The sequence below is a fragment of the Molossus molossus genome, unplaced genomic scaffold, assembly GCF_014108415.1.
Source record: "Molossus molossus isolate mMolMol1 unplaced genomic scaffold, mMolMol1.p scaffold_m16_p_20, whole genome shotgun sequence".
Lineage (NCBI taxonomy): Eukaryota > Metazoa > Chordata > Mammalia > Chiroptera > Molossidae > Molossus > Molossus molossus.
Window position 1 is genome coordinate 4,581,682 of NW_023425356.1, and position 24,850 is coordinate 4,606,531.

Here is a 24,850-nt window from a genome sequence, read left to right on the forward strand (position 1 = left end):
TGTTTCATTTGGTTGCGTAGTATCTAAAGATATAATTTAAAATGGCAAATTTCAAATACAGAGAGATTTCACATAAACATCCAATCAGAAGATGGGCTTTCTGGCAAGATGACTAATTAACTAGACTGAGAAACTCCTGCCCTTCTCTCTTGCCTGACCCCTGGAGCTATTTGGTTTGCAGCCGTGGCCAGAGACCTTGGCTGACTCTAGATCATGGTATAACCTTGAGGATTAGATGAGGCTCTGTCCCTCACTCCTGACTCCTGCTGCTTCCCAGTTTGAAAATCAGTGTTGACAACAGATATAAACCCATAAAAATGGGGGGGGGGGGACAACAACAAAGAAACCCCCCATAAGTGTGTTCATCATAACTCTGATATTTATAGATTTTTAAAGATTGTTTAAAGTATGTATACCATGTTCATGGAAAGTGCTTATATTGTCTGTTTCTTCTTATTTCTCTTTATTTATTGCTGAGACAAGCAATGTTTGTTTCCATTTCTTTTCATTGCAGAGTGGCCAGGAGACAAAATTATTTTAAGCAAAGTACTTTCACTTAGATCAAGTTTCAAAAACTTTTTATACAGTCTAGATAAAAATTTTTCTGAAGTGGATTGAAATCATAAATGTCATTTTGAGAATCAATGAATGTTTTCATTTTAAAGCATGTCACTTTGGCTTCATGTTTGTCCAATTAGTTCAGTACTAACAGTGTAAAAGCAGGTTTATTTGTAAGGGTTTCCTAAGTTGTATAAGAATGATACATAATAAATATGTTTCTTCTTTTTTCTCCCACAAAATTCTGCCAGCGAGTTGAAAATGGTGACTTCAACTGGATTGTCCCAGGAAAATTTTTAGCATTTAGTGGACCACATCCAAAAAGCAAAATTGAAAATGGTAGGTTTTTCTTTACCATCCAAAATTTTATTTCAGTTCATCTTTAATTTTTAAATTTTTCTCAGGTAATCCTTACTTTTGGTGTTATTCTCCAAAGAATATTTATAATTGAAAAACAAAATAGTAGTAATTGGTGTATTCTATATTTTACTTTAGTAGGTAAGATCACTGCGTTAAAACTAGCACATTTTTAGGTTGTCATGAACAGGATGCTCACTTTACCTGACCCAGCTGTCAAAGAAGAACCTGAGAAACAGACTGGTCAACCCCCTAAGAAGAGTCCTGAATTCTCTCAGTGGTTCTGATTTATTTGATGGCGGGGTGCTATATACATCAAGGCATTCTTTGGGGAACACCATATTGAATAATAATGACGATGACAATAGGAGTCCTTTATTGAGCACTTACTATGTGCTAGTTGCTAGCTAATGATAGCATTATCTCATTTGCACACACACCTCTAGGAACGATAGGTACTATTATTTTCATTTTATGCAGGAGGAAATTGAGGCCTATGAGTGGGAATTTGCCCAAGATCACCCAGTAATTGAACTGGTGTTCCATCCCAGAGCTGGGCTCCTCAACATTGCCACCCTTCGATCTGTGTGGTTCCATCATGACAATTGGGAACAGTCTGGTTGCTGGCAGTCATTAAGTTACTTATTTGAAGGATATATATGGCTGGGGAATCCGTATTCAGGAAAAAAAAAAGCCCAAAATAAAAAATAAGCCTCTTGAACGAAACATGATTAGCTGTGTGAATTTTCTTATTATTTATTTTTTACTCCCCCTCTCCCCCCTCTGCTGACATTCCCTGGAAGACAAGTAATACTAGTCACCAAAGGCTGACGAATAATTTAAGGGAGAAGTACATAAAATAAAATAAAAATGTCACCCATGACCATAATAGCTCCTTTTTTTGCTTTGTCTGGTCATAGACCCAGATTTAGTCTTCTTTCAATGTTGTCATAAGTGTTTATTCTAAAATCTAGTTTCTTGTATATTGTTATTGATGCATTTAGACTAGATTGTTTGTTGGAGCACCACACACGTGCCCCTGGTTTCGTACCTGCCTGTGACATGTACCAGGGCTCTCTGCCTGGAAGTGCTGCTGACCTAGTATCTGTCGACTTTTGTGTCCAGGACAGTCCCATGTAAGGCTGCCATCGTCTCTGGTAAAATAGTGGTATGTTACTGGAATCCCCATGGTCAGGTCTCATATTCACTGGAAGCTTCATCATGGAAAGGGCTTTAGCTTTATAAATCCTTTTCAAGCTTAGAAAAATAATTTTGTGATGGAATTAATAAACTTGGTCCAATTATGGTGAAATCTTGGCAACTTCTCTCTCTTTTTTTTTTTTATCCTCACCCGAGGATATTTTTCCATTTTTTGTACAGATAGAGTGGGAGGGAGAGAGAGAGAAACATCGACGTGAAGGGACACATCGAGTGGCTGCCACCCGCACGACCAACCAGGACCGGGGACAAACTGCAACCGAGGTACGTGCCCTTAGCGGGAACCGAACCCGGGTCTCTCTGGACCGCAGGCCGACGCTCCAACCGCTGAGCCAAACCGGCCAGGGCTTGGCAACTTCTCTTTTTAAAAGATTGAGAAACTCTGTGTTTCCTGAAGAGGCTGATAAGAGAAAAGGTAGATTTTTAAGGAATTATCACTCAGCTGTTGCTAGGATGTTGCCAAAGGAGGCCGCGGTCTCGGCTCCAGGCAGCGCATCCTGAGTCTCAGGGGTGTGCTGTCATCAGAGCCACTTCCGGCTGTGGGGAAGCAGAGAGCCCTACCTTTCTGCTTAAACAAGATTGAATTGATAAATGAATAATATAGCAGTAGACTGAAACATATTTTGGATTTCAAATTTCCTAAAAAACAAGACAAAAAAACACAGCCCAGAACTCTCAGGTGGTAATGTTTTTATCATCTTTATTTTAAAAACGAGAGAGAAGAGCACAGGGAAAGGGATCCCAACGCTCTGAAGGTCAGCCTGCTCTTTCAGAGGAGCCGGGCTGGGAGAGCGTGGTCAGGTGGGAGCCCGGCTCCACCCCTACTTGCTGTGTGAACTCCTGTGAGCTCCCTGACCTCTCTGAGCAGCAGTTTCCTCCTACATCAAAGGGGAAACAGAAAGTACATTGCAGGCATCTAGTGAGAACTAGAGATTTAGGTGCTCATTAGGTAGCAGAAATTCTGATTACATTTTTTTATCACGAAAGAGCCTAATATTTTATTTGCTCCATTTGCTTGCCCATTTTGCAGTTTTTACTTTTAATAATGACGGGGGACTAGTCACTTGACTCTGCTGTTCTTCAGTTTCCTCATTTTAAATGAGGGTCTGGGAAGAGATGACTTTTTAAATCTCTCTTAGCCCTGAAAATCTGTTTCTGGGTTTGGTTCACTCCAGGGCCCTGCCTGAGCTTTACTGATGCCAGGGCACCACCTAGCAGCCAGCCGGAGAAGGGCGTGGGGGAGGCTCCACCGGCCCCGGGCATGGTGCTGAAACCAGTTTCCGGGCGCATTGACAACACCCACACATAGTTGTCCCGGGCGCATTGACAACACCCACACATAGTTGTCCCGGGCGCATTGACAACACCCACACATAGTTGTCCCGGGCGCATTGACAACACCCACACATAGTTGTTCCAGGGTCGTAGGATATTGTCACTGTTTTTGATTATAACTCATTTGAAACAGTTTGGGAGCTCTTTGAGAAACCTTCTCACTAATTCTAGGAAGTGCAGCTCCTAGACGTCCCCTTTCTGGAGACCCATCAATTAGCATCAAGTTGGATCTTACCTGAAATCAGCCTCAACATAGACCCTGGAATCTGATTGCCAGGGTTCAAATGCTGCCTCTCTCTCTTACCAGCTGTGTGAGCATGGGCCAGTTCCTTTTTCCAGGCAATTGGGTAATTGTGAGGTTTAATGAGATAATACCCATGATGCACTTAGTTTAGTGCCTGGTACATAATAAGTGCTCAGTAAATGTTAGGTACCATTATTATCATTATTGTTATTATTTCAATGTCTTATTGCCATATTTGGTAACTGTCCAGTGTTCCTTTCTTAAAAAAACAAATAATTTGGGCCAATCAACCAACTAGGAACACAGATTTGATTTTTCCAAGTTGAAAAGCATTCGTTTTTCTCTAAATGTGTGTGTATCAGTCGCTGTTTCTACACAGAAGATTGTAATGGCCTTGGCCAAGGGTACCATTGGGCTTGGTTGCAGGCAGAAGAACCAGCTCTGGCAAATGAAGCCCAAGAGGCATTGATTGGGATTATGCTGGGGAGCCACAGCCTCCAGGGGAAGCCTGGAGAACAAGGCTTAGAAAATGAACAGGATACAAGGGAGAAGATGGATCCGAAGGGTCCAGGCAGGATGAAACCATCCTGCTTCAACAGAAAGGCTAATCGGAGGCAGTTATCACTGAGAAGGTCAAATAAGCCAGAACATTCTGGAGGAAGCAGCTGAAGGCTAGGGGACAGAGGGGAAGTGGAGGCACGCTGGAGGAGCCAGGCTGGTGCTGGAGTTTTGAAGGGCGTGCCACAGAACTGGGGTTTTCATCTGTTGGAGTCACGTTGGTTAATAAAAGTGTATAGGTTTCAGGTGTATAAGTCTGTAATACATCATCTGTATATTGTATTGTGTGTTCACCACCCCAAGTCACGTCTCCTCCATCACCATTTATCCCCCTTTACCCTCCTCTCCCTCTCCCCACCCCTCCCCTCTGGTTGGTGTTTTCCAGTTACTCAGACTGCTGCTCCGAGGGGTGTGCTGGGACCTCCTCTCCCTCATGAGATGCCCTGTGCCCAAAGCTGCGGAGCTTCTAAACGTTGCTGCAGGTGCCGGTGTCCCCGGTGTCCCTGGTCCCGCGCTGTGCTGACGGCAGCTCCTTCTCCCCCCAGGTTACCCTCTCCACGCCCCGGAAGCCTACTTCCCTTACTTCAAAAAGCACAACGTGACGGCCATCGTGAGGCTGAACAAAAAGATCTACGAGGCCAAGCGCTTCACGGACGCCGGCTTCGAGCACCACGACCTCTTCTTCGTGGACGGCAGCACGCCCAGCGACAACATCGTGCGCAGGTTCCTGAACATCTGCGAGAACACGGACGGCGCGATCGCCGTGCACTGCAAAGGTGCGCCGGCCGGCCGGCGTCCAGCACAGCCGGCTAGTCTCAGGGCTTCACAAACGAGGAGCACACAGCTCCGGAAATAATCCCTTCCTAGGACGGGATCGCTTGGATGTGCATACGCGGTGGTGGCGTGGCCTTCCCGAGTCACCCCACCGCAGCCGGGCACCTCCACGAGGGGAGGAACAGTGTCCGTAGCCGGCAGGGCCCCTTTGAACAGACACGCTTGTCAAGAGGCGGGGTCGTTGGTTGTCCTCTTTTCCTTCTAGAACAGCCATCTCCTGTCCCCCCCCCCATCTGGTAGTTAGCACTCTCATTGGATGACCCAGCTCTCTGGACCCATTTCCCCGGCTGCTCCCCCTTTCCCTGCTGGTCTCTTGCACCCCAGAAGAGGGTGTCCCCCTTACCCATGGCTAGGGCAGGGCAGGGCAGCTACTGGAGTCACCAGCCAGTATGCTTGTCTCTGAATTAACCCAAGACTGGGTTATGCAACAAATCCCTGGTTTCTGGAGGTGGGTACTTTGGGGCGGGGGTCTTTCGGATTATAGAAGGCAAAAGGTTACCTTCTTCGCACAAAAAAATGCAGGTTACCTAGTTAAATTTCACTTTTAGAAGAACAGTGAATACTTGTCAGTACACCTCAAACACGGCATAGAACATACGCGCTGTATTTTCTCTGGCAACCTTGTGTCAGCTGTCAGCAAACAGGAAAGAACATTTATTTGCTCTAAGCCTAACTGTTAGACACCGAGGAGGCTCAAATGCCATTGGAGACTTTCCAGCACCGTGAAAGGTATTTCACTGGGGACTTTGATTTCAGTGAGGACAGGAATCTCTTTGGCCTCCCTGGGATGAGCCCCTAGCTCCCTGCTTGCAACGTTTCAGAGGGCCACAGGGTGGTGCTGTTCACGTGTCTGTTGAGTTTTATGCTGATATGCCTGGTGCTGCTGTAACTGACTTTTTCAGAGAAGCTCGGCTTTGGTTCTGACAGTAATTAAAATACCATTTTGTAGGCCCCTGTTTCTATGTTTAAGATTTGAGTAGGTGGAGGTACTTTGCTGAACACGTGAGAGCAATGGGAAGCTCCATTTTGCCAGAGACCCAGGGGGATGGAAATGAGCTGCACATGACTACCTTTTAGGAAGGTGTCCTTGCAGATTGCTGCTCAGGTCCCCACAGGTGGCGGTGAGCAGACTTGCCCCAGGTGTGGTCCACCTGCACCCTGACTTTGACTTGCTGTCTCATTTTGTTAAAGATTACCCAGGCATACCCTGGCTGGGCAGTTCGGTTGGTTAGAGCATCGTCCCCATGTGCCAAGGCTTTGGATGCGATCCCTGGTCAGGGCACATACAAGAATCAACCAATGAGCCCTGGCCAGTGTGGGGCAGTTGGTTGTGTGTTGTCCAGTGTACTTAAAGGTCACTGGTTGGATTCCCGGTCAGGGCACATGTCTGGGTTTCAGGCTTGATCCCCAGTAGAGGCGAGCAGAGGGCAGCTGATGGATGTCTCTCTCCCTCTCCCTTTGTCTCTCTAAAAATCAATAAAATGTTTTGTTCTGCTTTTTAAAAAAGAATCAACCAATGAATGCATAAATAAGTAGAAAAACAAATTGATGTCTCTCTCTCTCTGTCAAATAAAAGGAAAGAAAGAAAGAAAGAAAGAAAGAAAGAAAGAAAGATTGCCCAGGCCCAAGAAAAAGCCTGCATTTCACATATTTCAAATATCCATGGAATTTGAGAGCTAATGGGAACGCGGCAGCTTCCAGTGTTCAGGATATACTCATACGCTCTATTTCAAAGTTTATTTTTATGTCCAGAAAATCAGTGGTTTTCTTGGGATGAATTTGGCCTGATTTCTGAGTCAGTTCCCCCCTTTTTTTTTTAGCATTAAAATAATTTGTTGCAGTTTTGATACATTTATATCCCAGTCTTCTGAGTTAGAGGATTTCTGTGCAGCTAGTCTGCAGGTGGTTCTCAGGCAGTGGCTCTTCGATGTGGCCGTGGGAGGTGGTGAGCACAGCATGGACTTACTCGCCATCTTGACTGGAAGTCCTAAAGTCAGGACCTTTAGCAGGAGGTCAGTTCTCCTATGGGAGGTCATACCTACATGTGGTGACATCTTTTTGACAGTATTTCATTGGCTTCCACTTGTACACACACATAGGATTCTTTTACAAGGATTATACCTTCGGTTTAATTACAGCTCTACTTCTTTTAATAGCATAGTTATCTGCTATAGGCCTGTTAATTATTTTGACATACGCTCTAATTAAGTCAGCTTTATTTTCTGGGAATTCAAGCAGCCTTGAGCATTTTAATTGAACTACAAGGAGGAGGCAGCGAGAATCTTCTTCCATAGCAAATGCACTTGGGCGGCTGTGCCATGTGCTTCGACGTAAAGTAATGCATAGAGACGAACTAGAAACCAGTTTGCTGGGAAGGTGTGACATTTTATGATGATTTGGTATCTCCAGTTCACTTTCTGGTTGATAAAAGAGGTCTATGAATTCTTGAAATTTCTAGCACAAATAATCATTTGAAAAATGGCAACGCTGTGATACTCTGATGTGTGATTGTTGACGTTCTGTAGTGATTTCAAGAAATTCCTGGACCTGTAAGGCAGTCGGTGTTGAACTCTGTAAATAGGATACTTTCCAACTCCCTGTCTTGCTGTGCCAGGGAGCCCTTCAATTATGAATGCTCGAACAGATTTGTTAAAGTTTTTATGGAAACTTAGTGAAACGTTCCTATTCTGTTCGATCATGGTAAGAGTGCAAAGTACGTTCTTTTTATAGATTAAATTATAGGCTCTTTTTGAAAGGGGGAAGAAACGTCAGTTTCAAAGAAATTTGAACATTCTCTGCACCACCTTTTCTCTTTCGGTTGTATGTGTGATTAGGAGCTGAAGAGGGACCTTGGCAGCCCCCGGCACAGGGAGAGGAGCAGGGAGGCACTGTTGTCCCCAAAAAGGCCATTGAAGGGCTCTGGACACCAGCTGAGCCCTGGGTCCTGCTCCAGGCCAACCGGCTGTATTCCGTCAACATGATCACCTGTAGTCTTGTCAGACCTCTGCAGAAGCAAAGACAAACTAAAGGAAGCCATAATTACACTTGGTGCTTTTCTAAGCATGTTGGGGTCAGATCAAGGACAAAAGGTGCTTCAGATGAAAACAGGTCACCCCCACCCCACACACCCCTCTTCTAATACATCGGCGTAAACAGAACTCCTAAACAGGAAGTTCATGGGAAGGGTGCGCATGTGGTGTCTGGCATCTCAGGCTCTGTCTCCCTCCCCTGCAGCTGGCCTGGGAAGAACAGGGACGCTCATAGCCTGCTACGTCATGAAGCACTACAGGTTCACGCACGCCGAGATCATCTCCTGGGTCCGAATATGCCGGCCGGGCTCCATCATAGGACCCCAGCAGCACTTCTTGGAAGAGTAAGTCTGCGGTCCCCATGATCGGGTGACATCGGGTCCCGGTCACCTCTGCCTTTTCTCCCGGACTGTGTCAGCCTGTGGAGAGGACATGGCTGCATCGTGAGAGAAGTCGTGCGTCCATGGAGTCTGGTCAAAGGGGCCGCTCTGGCGTTCTCACTGCACCTTTGCCGCTAGATCGGGCTGAGAAGGAGCCCAGGGCCACCTCTGCCTGCCTTTCCCTGCTGTGGTTGGTGTGTGACCTGGCACAGCGCAACTTTCTCATGTCGCCCACAGGGCACGTTTCATTCTCTTCTTTTGTTTGCATGTCTAAAAGCAGATTGGAAAGTTAAAAGGGATGAAACCACAGCTAAGGTCTGCCAGTGACTTTGGCGAGATTGCTGCTCTCCTGGCAAATAACTCAGCTGCCAGGTAGCTGCACCGTGGGCGTTTCCATGGAAGGAAGGGAGAGCTGGGGAGCCCCCCCCCCCCGCCCTGCGGTGTTTGGAACACACTTAAAATCCTTCGTTCCTTGCCATACTGCCCCATTGGCTTTGTGTCAAAGTCCTGTCCACTAGGGGAGAGATTTAACCTGTGTGGGCATAACCCTTTCTGGTTTCCCTTTAAAATTTTAGAAAGCACCAGCAATTAGCCCATTAATTAAACGAGGAGCCCTGGCCCGTGTGGCTCAGGGGTTGAGCGTGGTCCTGTGCACCCAGAGGTTGCAGTTAGACTCCGATCAGGGCACATGCCTGGGTTTTGGGCTTGATCCCCAGTAGAGGGTGTGCAGGAGGCAGCCGATTGATGTTCCTCCCTCTCTGACTCCCCCTCCCTTTTCTCTCTAAAATCAATAAAAACATTTAAAACAACAACTAAAACAAGATGAAATTAACATCAGCTGAAATCTTGTCAGTTAGTGATCTCTCATACAGAAATTTCACTCCCCTCCCTTTTAATGCTGGAATGGCTGTATTTTGGATAGCATTCTTTTCTACAGAATTTGTTCCTTTCCCTTTCAATCATTTTATGTTGGCAAGAAACACATGACTGAATTTCACAGAAAGATGCTGTGAGTGAGCCATCAGCGCGGAAGTGGCACAGAATCTGAGGCTGCTGAGGAATGGCTGGAGTCGCCAGTCCCAGCGGGAGCGGCTGATGAGAACGGCAGTGCTGAAAAGTGCTCGCTTATACCTTAACCTAAAAGAGTGAGGCAGAATTGTATCGAGTACACAACACCCACGGACAGGACTGTTAAGAAGACAAGAGTTCTTAGGTTTTTGGCCTATGAGATACAAATAAAATAGTTATGTTATTTTAGAGCTTTATTCTTGATCAGGCCCTCTGCCCGGGGTTTCCTGTTTTACACGGTGTGCGTGAACCACAGAGCCTCCACTGCTGTCGGCCGGTGCGGTTGTGCAGGGGTCTGCTGGAGCTGAATAAATGCCATCCAGATGAGAAAACAAAGCCATTCCTGAGCTGGTGCTTTAGGTCACCTATGAAAATTATTTGGAAGAATGTTCATTCATTGGGTACCTACTGAGTACTCCCCTGGCACTTGGCACTCTGCTGAGAGCAGCACGTGTCAAGTTCACCTAGTTTTTCTTGGGGCATCAGGTACCACAACCCACCCACTTCACACCTGTGCTGTCCTTCTCACCCCCTGCTGTGTCTCTTCCCTCTACCATATCTCAAAATAGAAACAGAGAACGTAGGGTGATGAGGCAAAGGCATTCCAAGTTGTAAAGAAAGGTGTTTCATTTATAGACACTTAAGCGGTAACATTAAGGATGTTTCCTTACGTGTGAATCAATACTGTAGTTCCGAGTATTTGCCTGTGAAGACGGAGGTGTGGGAGTGATTCCTGTGTCAGTGAAGTGTCCAAGGCTGTCGAGACGGGAGCGCACATCAGGCCTCAGTCCGGACCCTGCACGGAGTTGTCTTTGCAGAGTAGAGCTTCCATTTGAATGACGTTACCTTTAAGCAAGTAACCATCTTGTGGTTAAACACTTTTTTTATTTCTAAATTCATGAATCAGAAATGTCCCCATTCTGCTTATTTTCATCAGCGACCAGTCAGCTGGATATTTGTCAGCATTCTAACTTAGTTGTAGGTCTGTTCTCAATGTTAAGATGCCTGTGTTTGTTTGGCGATCTTGTTGAGTTCAATGCAGTTTCTGAGTCAGCAGGTCGGGTGGGGCCTGAGATTCTACATTCTAACAAGCGCCCAGGTGGGGCTGGTCCCCCACCCGTGTTGTCACAGGTCTGAGCTCACTCCTGCTCTGTACGCGCCAGCCCAGTGTCGCATTCGGTTTGGTGCTCATAGCATTTGGTAAATTTCACAATTGAATTGAGTGACATCAGAAATGAATAGTTCAACCAGTGCTTTTTATTTCAGGAAATTACCAAAAATAAGATGAAGAAAACCTGTTCAAGAGATGGAAAAATGCTTGAAAATGTCTAACAATAATAGCTTGAGTTTTTAATTATAATTGATTCCTTCCTTCCGTTTCCTTTTATATATATATATATATATATTTTTAGATACATGCTTAAGGTCAAGGAAAGTGGGTTTAATTTTTTTTTTTAATCCTCGCCTGAGGATATTTTTTTCTATTTATCTTCAGGTAAAGAAGGAGGGAGAGCGGGAGAGAGAGGGAAACATCGATGTGAGAAGACACATCGACTGGCTACCTCCTGCATGACCCTGACCAGGGCTGGGGACGAACCATAACTGAGGTACATGCTTTTGACCACAATTGAACCCACAACTCATTGGTCCACGGGCCGACTCTCTAACCACTGAGCTAAACTGGCCAGGGCCAATTTTTTAAATAATCTATTTAAAAGATTTAAAAACTTGCTATTCCTAAAATAGAAAAAATTAAAATCTGAAATATTAGAAACAAAAGAATTGAAAATAATGCTTGACAATCTTGTGGTGTAGTTATTAGCATAACAAGCACATGGCATAGGTTTGAGCTTGAGCTGTAGCTGACGGTCACATTTTTGCAGAAACACTCAGTTATTAAGAAATTGGGAACTGCTTTTCAGTATTTACTGTTGGACATGTGATTGATACAACAGTTGGCATTGAATCTGTTGGCTAAGCAAGAATAAAATCCTAATAATATGAGTTCAGGTACGAAGAATAAGGTACATAGAATTTTTGGCAATGGTGGCATCAGAAATTTATCTTGAAATACTCATGCCAATCACTGTGGAAGAGTGAGTGATCTTCGTTTTATTTCCTGTGTGAAAAGGGTCAGAGGTGAACTAATGCATTAGGTTCAGCTGTAAGGTTTGCATACTGGCTTGACAGCAATGATCCGTGGGGTTCAGATTGAGGGGTTGTATATCTAAATTAGATTTAGCTAGTTGACTCATTTGGAAATTTCCTAAATCGTTTCTTTTTCTTCTAGCTACAATTTCTTGTGTGTTTCAGAATCAGGAGCCTTCCCCTCCCCACTCATAAATTCTTTGTAAACATTTTCCTTTTGAATCTTCCATTTGTACAAAGTAAGCGTAGTTCTCCTTGAATATCTGTCTCCTTTCACCTCCTGAGACGTGGGTATGGCTTTCTGGTCTGTCTTCCTTTGATATCAGTTAGATGATTTCATCAGCCTAGTTCAACCCAGGAACTACCTGCTCCCGCAGCCGCCGGGGGTGGCGGAGTAGGAGGGCCGGGCAGACCCGCGCTGAGTCGCAGTACAGTGGGTCTGGGGCAGCTAGAGAGTGGGCTGGGTCTCTGTACGAAATGACCACATGGTGGCTTTGCATGGACACTGGCACAGGGCTGAGTCACACTGGAAAACTGTGTCCAGAAAGGAAGGAGGGACGAAGGTAGCCAGGGTGACGTGGGGGATCAGGGTGGACCCAGGAAGTGAGGGAGAAGAGGTCAGCCACAAACAAAAGCAGCTGACAGACAGTGAACCGCATGTTCTCAAGTCGAAACCAGAGACATCTGCAACAAGGCACATGACTTGCCTTTCTTTCGGGGGATTCGAAAGCAGATTTAAAAAGACCTGTGAAGGCTCGATACCGGTTAACTGGGCCTTGGCTCGCAATGAAGCCGAGTTAGTTGTTGATGTCCTAGGCCTGGCTAGCCCAGGGCTCGGACCTGGCCAAACAGTGACCGCGACGCTGGCTGCCTCCCCGGGCAGTCTCCCCGTCACTCCAGGTGTGCGTCCCTGAGGCACAAGGTCACGCTGTCTTGGGAAACGTGGCTGGTCACGGGAGGAACTGCGATGGTGTGCTCCCGTCAGTTGGTCTGTGAGTGCCAACTGCTTAACACGCTTCGCTCCCGCTGGAGACGAGGCTCTGAGCAGCGATAGACACCACGATAAACGTGTGTGGTTTCCGCGTGACAGGTGTTGCTGTGCAGATTCCCCTTTCCTGAGCAGCACTGCCGGCTTCATCGCTTAGCAACGCGGGGCCGGCTCGACACCTGTGGGTCTTTCATATTCAGGTTCAAATCAAGGCTTTGCAGTGAGGGGACAGACGGGCCTTTCACACTGAGTCCCTGGCGGGCGCCACTTTGTAATTGTCATCTTTGGGTTGGCGGCACCATGAGAGTTTTCATTTTACAACATTTACAGTTGGAATTCTTTTCACTTTAAGCCTTCAACTTCTCTGCCTGTTTCCACATCAAGGTGTTTTCCCCCCTAAAGATTCTTAGGGGGTCTTCTCTTTGATTCTGAGATCTACTCTAACCCCCCAGCGTGCATCGGGGCCCCCACAGTGCTGTTCCCACCCTCTGCTTCAGCCGAAGCAAACCAGCTTCTTTCCCGACCTGCTGTGGGCGTTCGTCCTCGATTTCCCCGAACTCCATGCCTGCCCTGCTGCGGGAATGCCCGTCGCTGGCTCAGCCCTGCTCACCTCTCTGGGCGGACTGGATTCTCAGGCGGGTTCTCTCCGCTTCCTGCACAGCAAGTGGAGTCCCTTCCCCGCCTGCAGGCCAGTCCTGGTCCTGAGTCTTCAGTGTCAGACTTCACTGTTTCCCTTGTACTGAACCGGGAACTTCTTGACAGACGCTTGTCGGAACTTTTCACCATCTACAGCAGAGCGGAGTTTTCTCTCCCCGTGATATCATACTTCTCTATTCCCGGGAGTTTTGACCAGAGGCCCAGGACTTTCGTTTATGAATTTAACAGTTATTTTTTTAACTCTTCCTACCGTGTCAAGGACTGTGCTATCTGGTCACTGTCATTGGAAGGACGTAAGATTCAAGCCTCAGATAAAGGCTTATGCGAAGTATAGCATCGAGTGGAAAAAGTCTGGAGGAATAAAAAATTAAAGCAAGATTTTGTTTTTGAGGATGCAAAGTATTAGGCTATTCCATGGTTTTATGAAGGTTCCACAAAATAAAAAGAGCTGAAAAGACTTTATTTTGAATACATATTTTTACAGCTGGTATAGAAAAGTTCAGTGTGATTCAGTAGTCATGTTAACCTCTTCAATTTGTATATCCTGAGCTCAGAAAGGTTCCTTGGTGGTTGGCTTCCAGAAAGCAAATTAACTGGCCACCAGAGGAGCAGATGCTGCCACACTCCCTAGTGAATGGCTGTTGCTTTCTGAAATTTTTATTTTACTCATATCTTTAAAAATTCACTAGATTTTTGTTTTTTAAATTTAATCTGTTTAGAAACATGCTGGAATTAAGCTACTTTAAATTTTCGAACAATGTTAGAAATGGTAAGTTGGTCTAATATGTGGACAACTTATTATATATCTACAGCCTCAGAAACCAGATCTAAAGGTATTTCACTTTCCCTTTTGCTTTATTTGGAAAATATTGAAAAATGAGCAAAAAGTAAAAAAAAAAAAAAGAAATCTCTTATTTGAAAGTAGGGTAGGATATTATATTTAAAAAAAAAAAAAAAGCCTCCTCCCCGCTCCATCCAGTCCCGCCCATGCTGTCACCTTCTGGCTTCCTTCTGCTGCCGTCTGAAGGGACGTGACCGGCACTGTCGCTGAAACAGTGTGGGGTGTGCTGCTGTCTTCCTCTCCGTTTGTCTCCAGCTTTGTTCGGCTTTGATCTTTGCTTTTACTCGTTTATTTATTTATTTTTGTTTTTTATCTTCACTCAAGGACATTTTTCTACTTATCTTCAGACAGAGTGGGAGGGAGGGAGGGAAAGAGAGGGAGAGAGAGCAACCAAGGTTGACCGGAATCATTGGTCCTTGGGCCGACGCTCCAACGACTGAGCAAACTGACCAGGGCTAGTCACTTATTTTTAGATCACTTTTTTCTACAAAAGCAAACAAGGCACATTGTTTAAAAAAGAAAAGTCAGTGTAGACATTACACAGTAAAAAGCAAACGTTTCCTTTGTTGCCACTCTCGGGGTAACTAGTTAATGGTTTGGTATAGATTCTTCCAGATAACTGTGAACTTTTATAATATTCTGCCCCCCCCTCCCTTTTTAAAAAAATGAAACCAGCCCCGGCCGGTTTGGCTCAGAGGTTAGAGCGTTGGCCTGTGGTCCGGAGAGACCCTGGTTCAGTTCCCGCTAAGGGCGCGTACCTCGGTTGCAGTTTGTCCCCGGCCCTGGTTTGTCGTGCGGGTGGCAACCACTCGATGTGTCCCTTTCACGTTGATGTTTTTCTCTCTCTTTCTCTCTCTCCCTCCCACTCTATCTGAACAAAAAAATGGAAAAAAAAGTCCTCGGGTGAGGATAAAAAAAAAAGTGAAACCAGCCCTGGCTGGTTTGGTTCAGTGGTTGGAGTGTCGGCCCTCGGACCATAGAGTTGTGGGTTCGATTCTGGTCAAGGGACATGTATCTCGGTTGTGGTTCATCCCTAGCCCTGGTTGGGGTTGTGCGGGAGATAGCCAGTCGATGTGTCCCTTTCACATCGATGTTTCTCTCTGTCTCTCTCCCTCCCACTCTATCTGAAGATAAATGGAAAAATATCTTTGGGTGAGGATTTTAAAAAAAAGTGAGACCACACTTTGTCATTTGTATTTTTCATTCATGGGTGCGTTACTTCACGGGCACTCTTTCTTGTCACCACGTGTGGGTTGGTCTCAGGCTTCTTCGTGGCTACATAGTATTTCACAGCCTCTACTGTAATTTAGTGAGCTAGTTGCTCATAATGGTGTCTGCATTATTTTGCTAAGTAATGCCAAATGGGCATCTTGGTACCGAGTACACAGTGTGTATCTGTGGGGTGATACGAGTGCAGATTGCTGGGTGGGAGGCATTATCTGCATCAAATTTGCTGGAATTTGAAGGCTAACCTTTTCTTCAAGACTTTCATAATCATAACAATAAAGTTCTGATTTGAGAATAAACGTTGTTTAAAAGGAAGGATGGATTCCTTTCCTGAGGGCCCAGTTCAGTGAGGGGTTTTGTTTTTCCTTCATGTTTTAACCTGAATTTTATGTGGAACCTTTGGGAGAAAGTCTTCCTCGTCTTCCTGTGGCTTTAAAAAGGAGACCTGTTCTTACTGAGGCACCTTCTCGAAAACGCCGTTATTTCCTTGGGTGTCGATATTCCTCGCGGTGAACAACACTGCTTTTAGTTTAGTTCTGTGCTGACCAGTAAGGTGCAGAATAGAAGAAGAACTGTTCTAGGGGATAATTTATCTTAAAAGAAATGCAGGAAGGCGACTCCTTCCATAAAAATAGAAACCTCAGCATATCATTTTTCTAACGTATTTTAAGTTGTTATAACCTTGAAAACAGTGGTCGTTGTGCCTTCCTGAATAAACTCATGAACGAGTTTCAGAAACAGTTTCTTTCTTCCCAAAGGCTGACCTCATCGAGGCTGGAGCCTTGCTTCCAGATGAATGGCGGGTTTCTGAACTCACGTGTTTAGGGCCCTTCACTGTGCCACACTTTTTAGGCAACATCTCCCACCAATTAAATTTCCTTCACCTATATCTTTGAGTCCAACCAACTCCCACTATTTTTACAGAAAAGTCAAATTGCTGTTTGAGAAATATCTTACAGATTTCCAGTTCACCTTCAGCCCTGGCCGGTGTGGCTCAGTTGGTTGCGTGTCGTCCCTGCACCAGGAGGTGGCTGGTTGGATTCCTGACCAGGCACACCCAGGTTTCAGGCTTCATCCCCGACGAGAAACATTGATAGGGTGTGTGGAAGGCAGCCGATCAATGTTTCTCATTGATGTTTCTCTCCTCCTTCCTTTCTCTCTCTCTCAAATCAATAAAAACATTTAAAAAATGCACCTTTAAAAACCAAAGGGGTCACAATCTTTTATTGCTGTGGAATTTGTTCTACAACTGAGAACCTGAATAGTCAACCCATGTGTGGCTATAAAGACATATTGGAAGATGGTTATTTGTGTTTCATATAGAACTTTAATTTATTGTGGCTTCCAAAAGTGAATTTATTTATTTATTTATTATTTATTTATTTATTTATTTATTTATTTATTTATTTTATCCTTACCCGAGGACATTTTTCCATCCCTTGTACAGATAGAGTGGGAGGGAGAGAGAGAGAAACATCGACGTGAAGGGACACATCGAGTGGCCGCCACCTGCATGACCAACCAGGGCCGGGGACAAACTGCAACCGAAGTACGTGCCCTTAGCGGGACCCGAACCCGGGTCTCTCAGGACCGCAGGCCGACGCTGTAACCGCTGAGCCAAACTGGCCAGGGCTATTTATTTATTTTTATTCTAAGACTTCATAATCTCTCTGTTCTGATTTGTAAATGTTTATCTGCTAGTCTTTTTGTTTATAAGACATCATACTTCTGAGATGATAGTAATTTATTTGAAAGGTTTTCTCTCTTTTTTACAGAAAACAAGCATCATTATGGGTCCAAGGAGACATTTTTCGATCCAAACTGAAAAATAGACCGTCCAGTGAAGGAAGTATTAATAAAATTCTTTCTAGCTTGGATGACATGTCTATTAGTGGAAACTTATCTAAAATACAAAACGTGGAGCGATTTGGAGAGGTGAGTTTCCCCGGGAAGATGGCTGGTCCCCACAGGACTCGCGTCTGCGCTCGAACACACAGCAGAGCCGTCTGCTCTGGGCTGTGGAGAGGCCAGCGGGAGGCGTGGGGTCCGCCTCTAACGCAGGCGTCAGGGAGGGAAGGCAGTTCTCCTTAAAATGCAGGGAGCTGTAACTCAAGGGGCACGATTATATGAGGTGCACTGCTGTAATGGAGGCTACTCGGGTGTGGAGAATATTTACAAAAAGGAAATTAAAGAAGCAGACTCTCTATTTGAAAATGGAACTAGACATCAAAAAGAAATATTTGATTGTGCCAGCTGAAGAAATAATTCATAGGACAGGTGGCACTTTGAAAGCCTCAAACTCATATTGACTCTAAAGTGAGTCCAAAGTGAAAACAACAAGGGCAGAATTTACAAAAACGGAGACTTCGTTATAAGCAAAGCACGCCAAGCAGTTGGCAGGTCTGATGTCACCTTTACAGCTGGCCAGTGCGTCAGGCAACATTACCTCTGACTCACAGGAAAGAAATCGAGCAGCAGAGGGGTTCCTACTTCAGTGCTGGGAGCTCGATTCCATCCACGTGGGTCTCAGTCCAAGTCCGTGTTCTTATATCACACCTTTGAATAAAAATGGAAGTGACCCACTAAGAATTAGGGGCAGGGGCATTTTTGGAGCTAGAAGCAACTTTAAAATTGTTCTAGTCCCCTCTTATGTGGGTCAGAAACCGGGATCCCACAAAATCTGTGACCTGCCCAAGGTCACAGAGTTGTTTAGTAGTTGGGCCACCTGGAGAACTGGAAGTCTAAACCCTAGTTGAGATTTTTCTACCAGAATAGCCTGAGGTGAGGCTAAGCACCAGCCCCTCCCCCACCTTCACCACACTATTGTCTGTGTCCATGGGCTAAGCATGTACAGTGATACCTCGGTTCTCGAACGCCTCGGATTTCGACCAAATCGGTATTCGACCAGGAGATTCGAGAAACTTTTGTCTTGGAATCCGAACAATATTTGGAACTCGAACTTCCGAGATGAGCCGAGTTGAGCCGAATGGCGTTCATTCGGCCCAGCGCGCCTTGCTCGCGTCATCAGCGTGAGTGCAGAGAGAGAGTCACGCTTTGTGGAGAGAGTCACGCTTTGTGGAGAGAGTCATGCTTTACACTGAATTTAACCCTTAGACATACTGTACACTTTTATTTCTTGTTGAGACTTATGTTTTTCTACATATTATATACAAATTAGGCCAGTAAATAGGCATTTTCTGGGGCTTGGAACGAATTAATCCAGTTTCCATTATTTCCTATTGGGTTTCATTGCTTCAGTTCTCGAACAATTTGGTTCTCGACCGTCCTCCTGGAACGAATTATGTTCGAGAACCGAGGTATCACTGTATGCATTGAAATTCTTTGGTTAATCTCTTCCTGCCCCCCATCCCCCTTTTCCTGAGATTCCTCAGTCTGTTCCAATGCTCCCTGCCTCTGGTTCTGTTTCATTCATCAGTTTATTTTGTTCATTAGATTCCACATATAAGTGAGCTCATGTGATATTTGTCTCTCTGACTGGCCTATTACACTTACTATAATACTCTCCAGGTCCCTCCATGTCGTGTCAAAGGATAAGAGAGCTTTCGTTCTTACAGCTGCATAGTACTCCATTGTGTATATGTACCACAGCTTTTTTATCCACTCATCTGCTGATGGACACTTGGGCTGTTTCCAGATCTTAGCTATTGTAAATAGTGCTGCTATGAACATGGGGGTACATATATTCTCTCTGATTGGTGTTTCAGGCTTCTTAGGGTATATTCCTAGAAGTGGGATCACTGGGTCAATTGGCGGTTCCATTTTTAATTTTTTAAGGAAACTCCATACTGTTTTTTATGTTCTTAAAGGAGCAAAAAAAAAAATGTTGTTAAAAATATGTAAGCAGCAAGTATAATTTACATTCTGTTAGGTGGTGGCCCAGAGGCTGCGGCTCTGCTGAGCCCTTAGGGAATCCCACAGGGAAGGAATGCGCCGTGGCTCTCCCTGGGCAGCAGGGGGCGCTGCAGACAGGCGTCTTCACCAGGAAGGCTAGCCCGAGTGCTCGAGTTGGGAGAACGCGTTTTCTTTAAGGACGTAGGAAGGGGCTGCTGACAGAACCCACTTTTCAGCCCTTGGTCTGTTCTCCAGTAGAGCCACCGATGAGGGGCTCAGTTTACAGAGGTTGAGTCTCCGGTCCTGGCACAATGTACGTCCCAGCCAAGGTCGCTTGGCTTCTTCTTGACTCTGGGTTGTAGTCTGGTCTGCTCAAAGCAAACAGAAAGGATCTGAACTGACATTTTAATAAGAAAATCGAGCTAAGGAGCAACACTTTTCCTGCTCTGGCGGCATTTCCTTCACCGGTTCAGTTCGAGGAGATAGAGCTTTGAGTTACGACCTCTGAAAATACATAAATTATCCACCTATCTGGGAAACTTGTTTATTGTGTAGGAACATAATGCTTTCTGTATCACAATCTGTATTAAGTTACCACCTGGTGTTAGAGCGTTGCATTCGGGTACTTTTTTAGATCCCAATTTGATGGAAATTTAAAATAAGTCAGTTTGAACTATGAGCATATATTTAGATGTTGGGCTGTTTCACTTGCTCCTCCCCATTTTACACACACACACACACACACACACACACACCCGCCTCAAATGAATGACTTTAGCTCTGTCCATTCAGATGTGCTGTTGGTTTGAAACGAGAGAACCCACAGTACAGAGGAGGGTGGTGTGGCTAAGCTTGGGGCAGGGCACATGTGGCCACTTCTCCGTTAGGTGTTGCTTTCTCTGCGCAGATTTCTTGTCGCGCTTCTTGGGCTCCAGATTGTGACATGAATATGGAAGCTCTTTTCCTCGAAAGTGAACGTAATAGGGCGAGTTTTATTATCATCGTTCTTGGGAATTCCAAGCCAGAAGACGAGCCGAGAATGCTGCTTCTGCCAGTGTATTCCAAGTTCCATACTGTGCTCAGGACAGAAGCCCATGGGGAGTCTGCATTTATTGAGTTTGTACATAAAGAAACTGCAAAAAGGCAGTGTTCGTCTAGAGGTTGTTTTTTTGGTTTGTTTTATTTTTAAAGTGAGTCAGATTCAAAACAGAGATAGTAAATTATGTTTGATTTCTAGGCATGCAGGAATTTTCCTTGGTACTAGGAAGCTCTGTAATTACTGATTTGGAGTGTTTGAATATGTAGATTTTCAATGCTCAGGAGGTGGGTAGAAGGGAAATCACCTAAGTATCAGCCAGAGAAATTCAGGCTACAGCAGTGGACCAGCTGTGGCTTCAGTGATCTCTGTTTGCCCACTCCGAGTCAGAGAATCTTGCAGAGACACAGACTTTCCGTGGGCTGAGCCTAGTGTCTGGGGCTGGGTTGGGCTCCTGCTCATGCTGCAGCCTCGTCCGGTCCGTGCTGTCCTTCCCTGCCAAGGGACGCTGTACAGTGACGGAGGCTTCTACCTGCCCTCGCCAGGAGTTTGTTCCAGCCACAGGGCCTTTGTCAGTGTAGCTCCAATGAATGAAGAAGGCTTACAGTTTTGTAAGGATACAGACATGAAATTGGCAATAATCCAAGCTGTCCAAATAGCACCAGCAGTGGTGCTCATTTGACATCCAGGGACCTATGGGCTCATTATGTCTTGGGGTCATAAAAAATCAGAGATCGAATTTGAAACACTCTCTGGAAGGCACGGATGTTTCAGGAGTGAAATGAGGAGCTCGGAGTGCAGCTGAACAACCTGAAGAGCATCGCTCTGAGCCGCACTGTGGCGCTCGGCACGGGTTACTCCTTCACCCTCACAGCCGCAGTCTGAACCGGCAGTGCGGGCCCGTCCCACCGGGGACGTCACTGAGGTCCGGACAGCTCAGCTGCTGCCCAAGGTCACAGAGTGCCCAGTGGGGCTGTCATCTGAACCCAGGCGCTCTGGCTCCGGGGTCTCCCTCAGCAGCCCTCCTGGAAGCCGCCCCGTCACCGCCGCCTCTCCCTGCGGTCTCACTGTGGCTTCTGTCCGTACATGCCGTGGTTTGGAACACGGCCTTAGGCAGCCTGTCCTAGTACATTCCTCCTGGAATTGTGGTTGCTTGACCTTTTCCTACTCCAGGCAATAGTCCGGTATGAGTTCCCGTAAATCAGCAGGTAAATAAGTATGTAGTATTGTAATTATATCACTGAGATCCTGCAACTTATAAAACCCTCACCACTGAGTTGAATGTACTTGTCAGATGCTCACGAGCCGGGTGCATCCCGGGTGCAAATCCACGAGGTCAAAGCGAAGCCTCTGAGGCCCGATGTCAGCACGTTTCTCTCTATTCTTAGGGCCATTCTGAGTGTTAGGGGAGTGACCGTGCACAGTCGCCGTTTGGGGAGGTCACCCAGCAGTGGTGTGGGAGGAGGTGCCCATGCGGCCGGGGCGGAAGGCCAGGGGACAGAGGTCTGCACAGTGGCAGCGAGGAGGGAGAGGACGGACTTGGGGGCTCTGCTAAACCCAGACATTTTATTGATCAGAAGCCACTTATTATAAACATGATCTTTGCCTTTCCACAACTTTTGCATCTCATACATTCAAACTGGAGAGCTGGAAAGAGTTCTAGAGCTGGCCCACCCACGCTTCCAGGCCACATTTCAGCCTGCTAAAAATTCCATTTTCTCGTCGTCTTCCAATCCTTTCAGTTCTATTTTTACTCACTTCTATTTCAAGCTCTCCTCTTCCGTCATTTTCTACAGCAGCTCTTCCCTCTTTGTGCCCTGGTGGCAGTATTTTCTCGAATGGGTCTTTTTCTAAGGCTCACAGAGCTGCCTCTCCGGAGTCAGTCAGCTACTGCTTTATCCAACTGAAGTCGCCGGACAACACTGACCTGGTTATACTTTGGTTTCATTTCATCTATGTAGACAGAACAACTGGAGGAATAAAATATAGCTTCACACTTTCTACTGTTCTTTGTTCTTTACGAGACCCTGGGGTCCTGAGAGACCTGGGTTTGGTTCCCGCTAAGGGCACGTACCTCGGTTGCAGTTTGTCCCCGGCCCTGGTTGGGTCGTGTGGGTGGCAGTGTCCCTTTTATGTTGATGTTTCTCTCTCTCTTCCTTTCTCTCCCTCTGAACAAAAACAAACAAACAAAAAAAAACAAGTCACGTGACGCTGGGGTTCCTGGCAGGCCCCTTCCAGTGACCTTGGCTGGTTTGACTTACACTCACTCTTTAGCGCTCCCTAGGGATTGCCCCTTGTAGGCCGCTGTCAGCTGTCACCATTGTCTCTGCCTCTGTTCCACTGGCTGTGTGTTCCCTATGTCTTTTGTCTTCTTTCAACTCAGCTGTAGGGTGTGGGAGGTCTCACCCAGGATATGCCTATGGAGCCCCAGGTGTACCCCCATGCACCCCACACTGGTGTCAGGGAATGGCTATCAGAAATGACTAGCATGTAGCTTTGTGTATCTTTCATCAAATAAGAGTTGAAGCTGTACAGAGAGAGAGAGGAGGACTGTTAGGGCTGGAAGGAGTCTTAGCAAATACGGACCCTTCCATTTTTTCCAGGCGAGGAAATGGGCAAACCACAATCATTACTGGTGCAGTGTAAGTGTGCTGTGACAGCTTTCAGAAAGGACCTTGCATCTGAGGACAAGACATCAGATTTTAAAATCACAGTTCTGGCCCTGGCCAGTTTGGCTCAGTGGTTAGAGTGTCGGCCTGTGGACCAGAGAGACCCCGGTTCGGTTCCCGCTAAGGACACCTACCTCAGTTACAGTTTTTCCCCGGCCTCGGTGGTGTCTCTCACGTCGATGTTTCTCTCTCTCTCTCTTCCTCCTCTCTCCCTCCCGCTGTATCTGAAGAAAAATGCAAAAATGTCTTCGGGTGAGGATTTAAAAAAAAAAATCACAGCTCTGTACAAAACATTTGGGAGCTTGGGCAATACTCGTGACTTCCATGAACACCTCCTCCTGTCCATCTTTCAGCTGAGGGTCACAGTTCTCCCCCCGCCTCCCAGGGTGTGAGGGTGGGCCAGCGTGGGAAAGACCACGCAGGGCACGTATGTATTTTTGAAACTAAAGGTTATTTCAGCAGGAAATTCACTATCCCCTCACCCCCTCCGTGAGCTTTACCTCCTTTTGGAAAGGACTTTAGTGCGTTTACTAGCGTTAGATGATGTAAATAAGTGACTATATAATGTTTTATCTTTCGTTAAGTAAACAAGTTATGGAATTTTCTCTGCTGGGTTCCAGTAGTTTCTGGAAGTATGTTTGTACGGTATCTGCTGACCAGTCTGTGTCCACGCTGGATTCCCGGCTGCGTTGGCCTGCAGAGTCTCGGGTGGTTCGTGGTGACAAGCAGCTCCTTCTCATCCCATCCGTGTCCATGCGTCTTCGATGGGGAATTTGACCAGTACTGCTCACTGGTGAATAGTTGAGCATTCTTAAAAAAAAAAATTTTTTTTTTAAATTTTAATTACAGTTGACATACAATATAATAGTTTCAGGTGTACAGCATTCGATATTTGTGTAATTGATGACATGATCACCCACCTGACCCCATACTTAGTTATTATAATACTTTTTAAGTTCTTTTTTAAAATTTAATTTATTGGGGTGACATTGGTTAATAAACTTACATAGGTTTCAGGTGTGCACCTCTACCATACATCATCCGTAACAATATTGCTGACTGTGTTCTATTCCGGATGGTGTCCTTGACATCCTCCTCCGTGGAGCATTCTTCAGTATCCACGTGAACAATGGGTTCACGGGGCATTGAAGCGATGGGCCATGATCTGCATAAAACACACCTACATGCAGAGACAACCTATAATCTAGCACAAAATTTATGAGGCCAAACCATCCCCAATGACCCTTCTATGGGACATGCACTGCTTTTTCCAGAATAATTCAGAAGAGGATGAAGATGTAGAAATGAAAACTAGCATCACCCAGGGAGACAGACTGCGTGCCTTAAAGAGCCAGAGGCAGCCGCGCTCCTCACCGCCCTGCGCGCTCAGGTAGGTCCACTTGGCGTTGACATGCACGTGAACTAGCCTTGTCTTTGAGTATTGTTGTACAAGTCCTGGTTTACCGCGTTCTTTTTTCTGGTTTATTACTATTTTGTGTTATATTTGGCCATCATGGGGAGGAGTTAAATTTTAGAAACTTATTGAAAGCATCTTCTGCATCTGTCTTGAAAATTCCGTCTTAAACTGCTGGGCCATCAGCTGCTTCCCGGGCGGGCGCTGCTCCTCGATCCTTCCGGGATCCCCCCTCCCCCCACCCCCAACCCCCAATTCCCCCAACCCCCAATTCCCCCACCCCTGAGGCCAGGGCTCCCGGTTACCGATTTCTTTTATCTGCCAGTTTCCCCTGGAAACTCCAAGAAAGGCTTTATCTTGATTACAGTTCATTTCAAACGTTTATATTTGATTCTTAAGAAAGCATAAGGATGAGGAAGGGACAAGTTGGAATACAA

The 24,850-nt window shown here is 45.9% G+C and overlaps 1 protein-coding gene across 4 annotated transcripts in view; it reads left to right on the forward strand.

The window, feature by feature from the left end:
* The window catches only part of CDC14A (cell division cycle 14A), a 114,359-nt gene that overhangs the window by 75,640 nt on the left and 13,869 nt on the right, over positions 1–24,850 (forward strand). For all 4 annotated transcript variants that reach the window (XM_036272456.1, XM_036272457.1, XM_036272455.1 and 1 more), the window contains 5 exons: positions 810–897; positions 4,816–5,046; positions 8,339–8,477; positions 17,218–17,377; positions 24,274–24,389. In XM_036272456.1, coding sequence (XP_036128349.1) covers positions 810–897; positions 4,816–5,046; positions 8,339–8,477; positions 17,218–17,377; positions 24,274–24,389 — 734 coding nt within the window. The remainder of the gene's footprint in view (positions 1–809; positions 898–4,815; positions 5,047–8,338; positions 8,478–17,217; positions 17,378–24,273; positions 24,390–24,850) is intronic.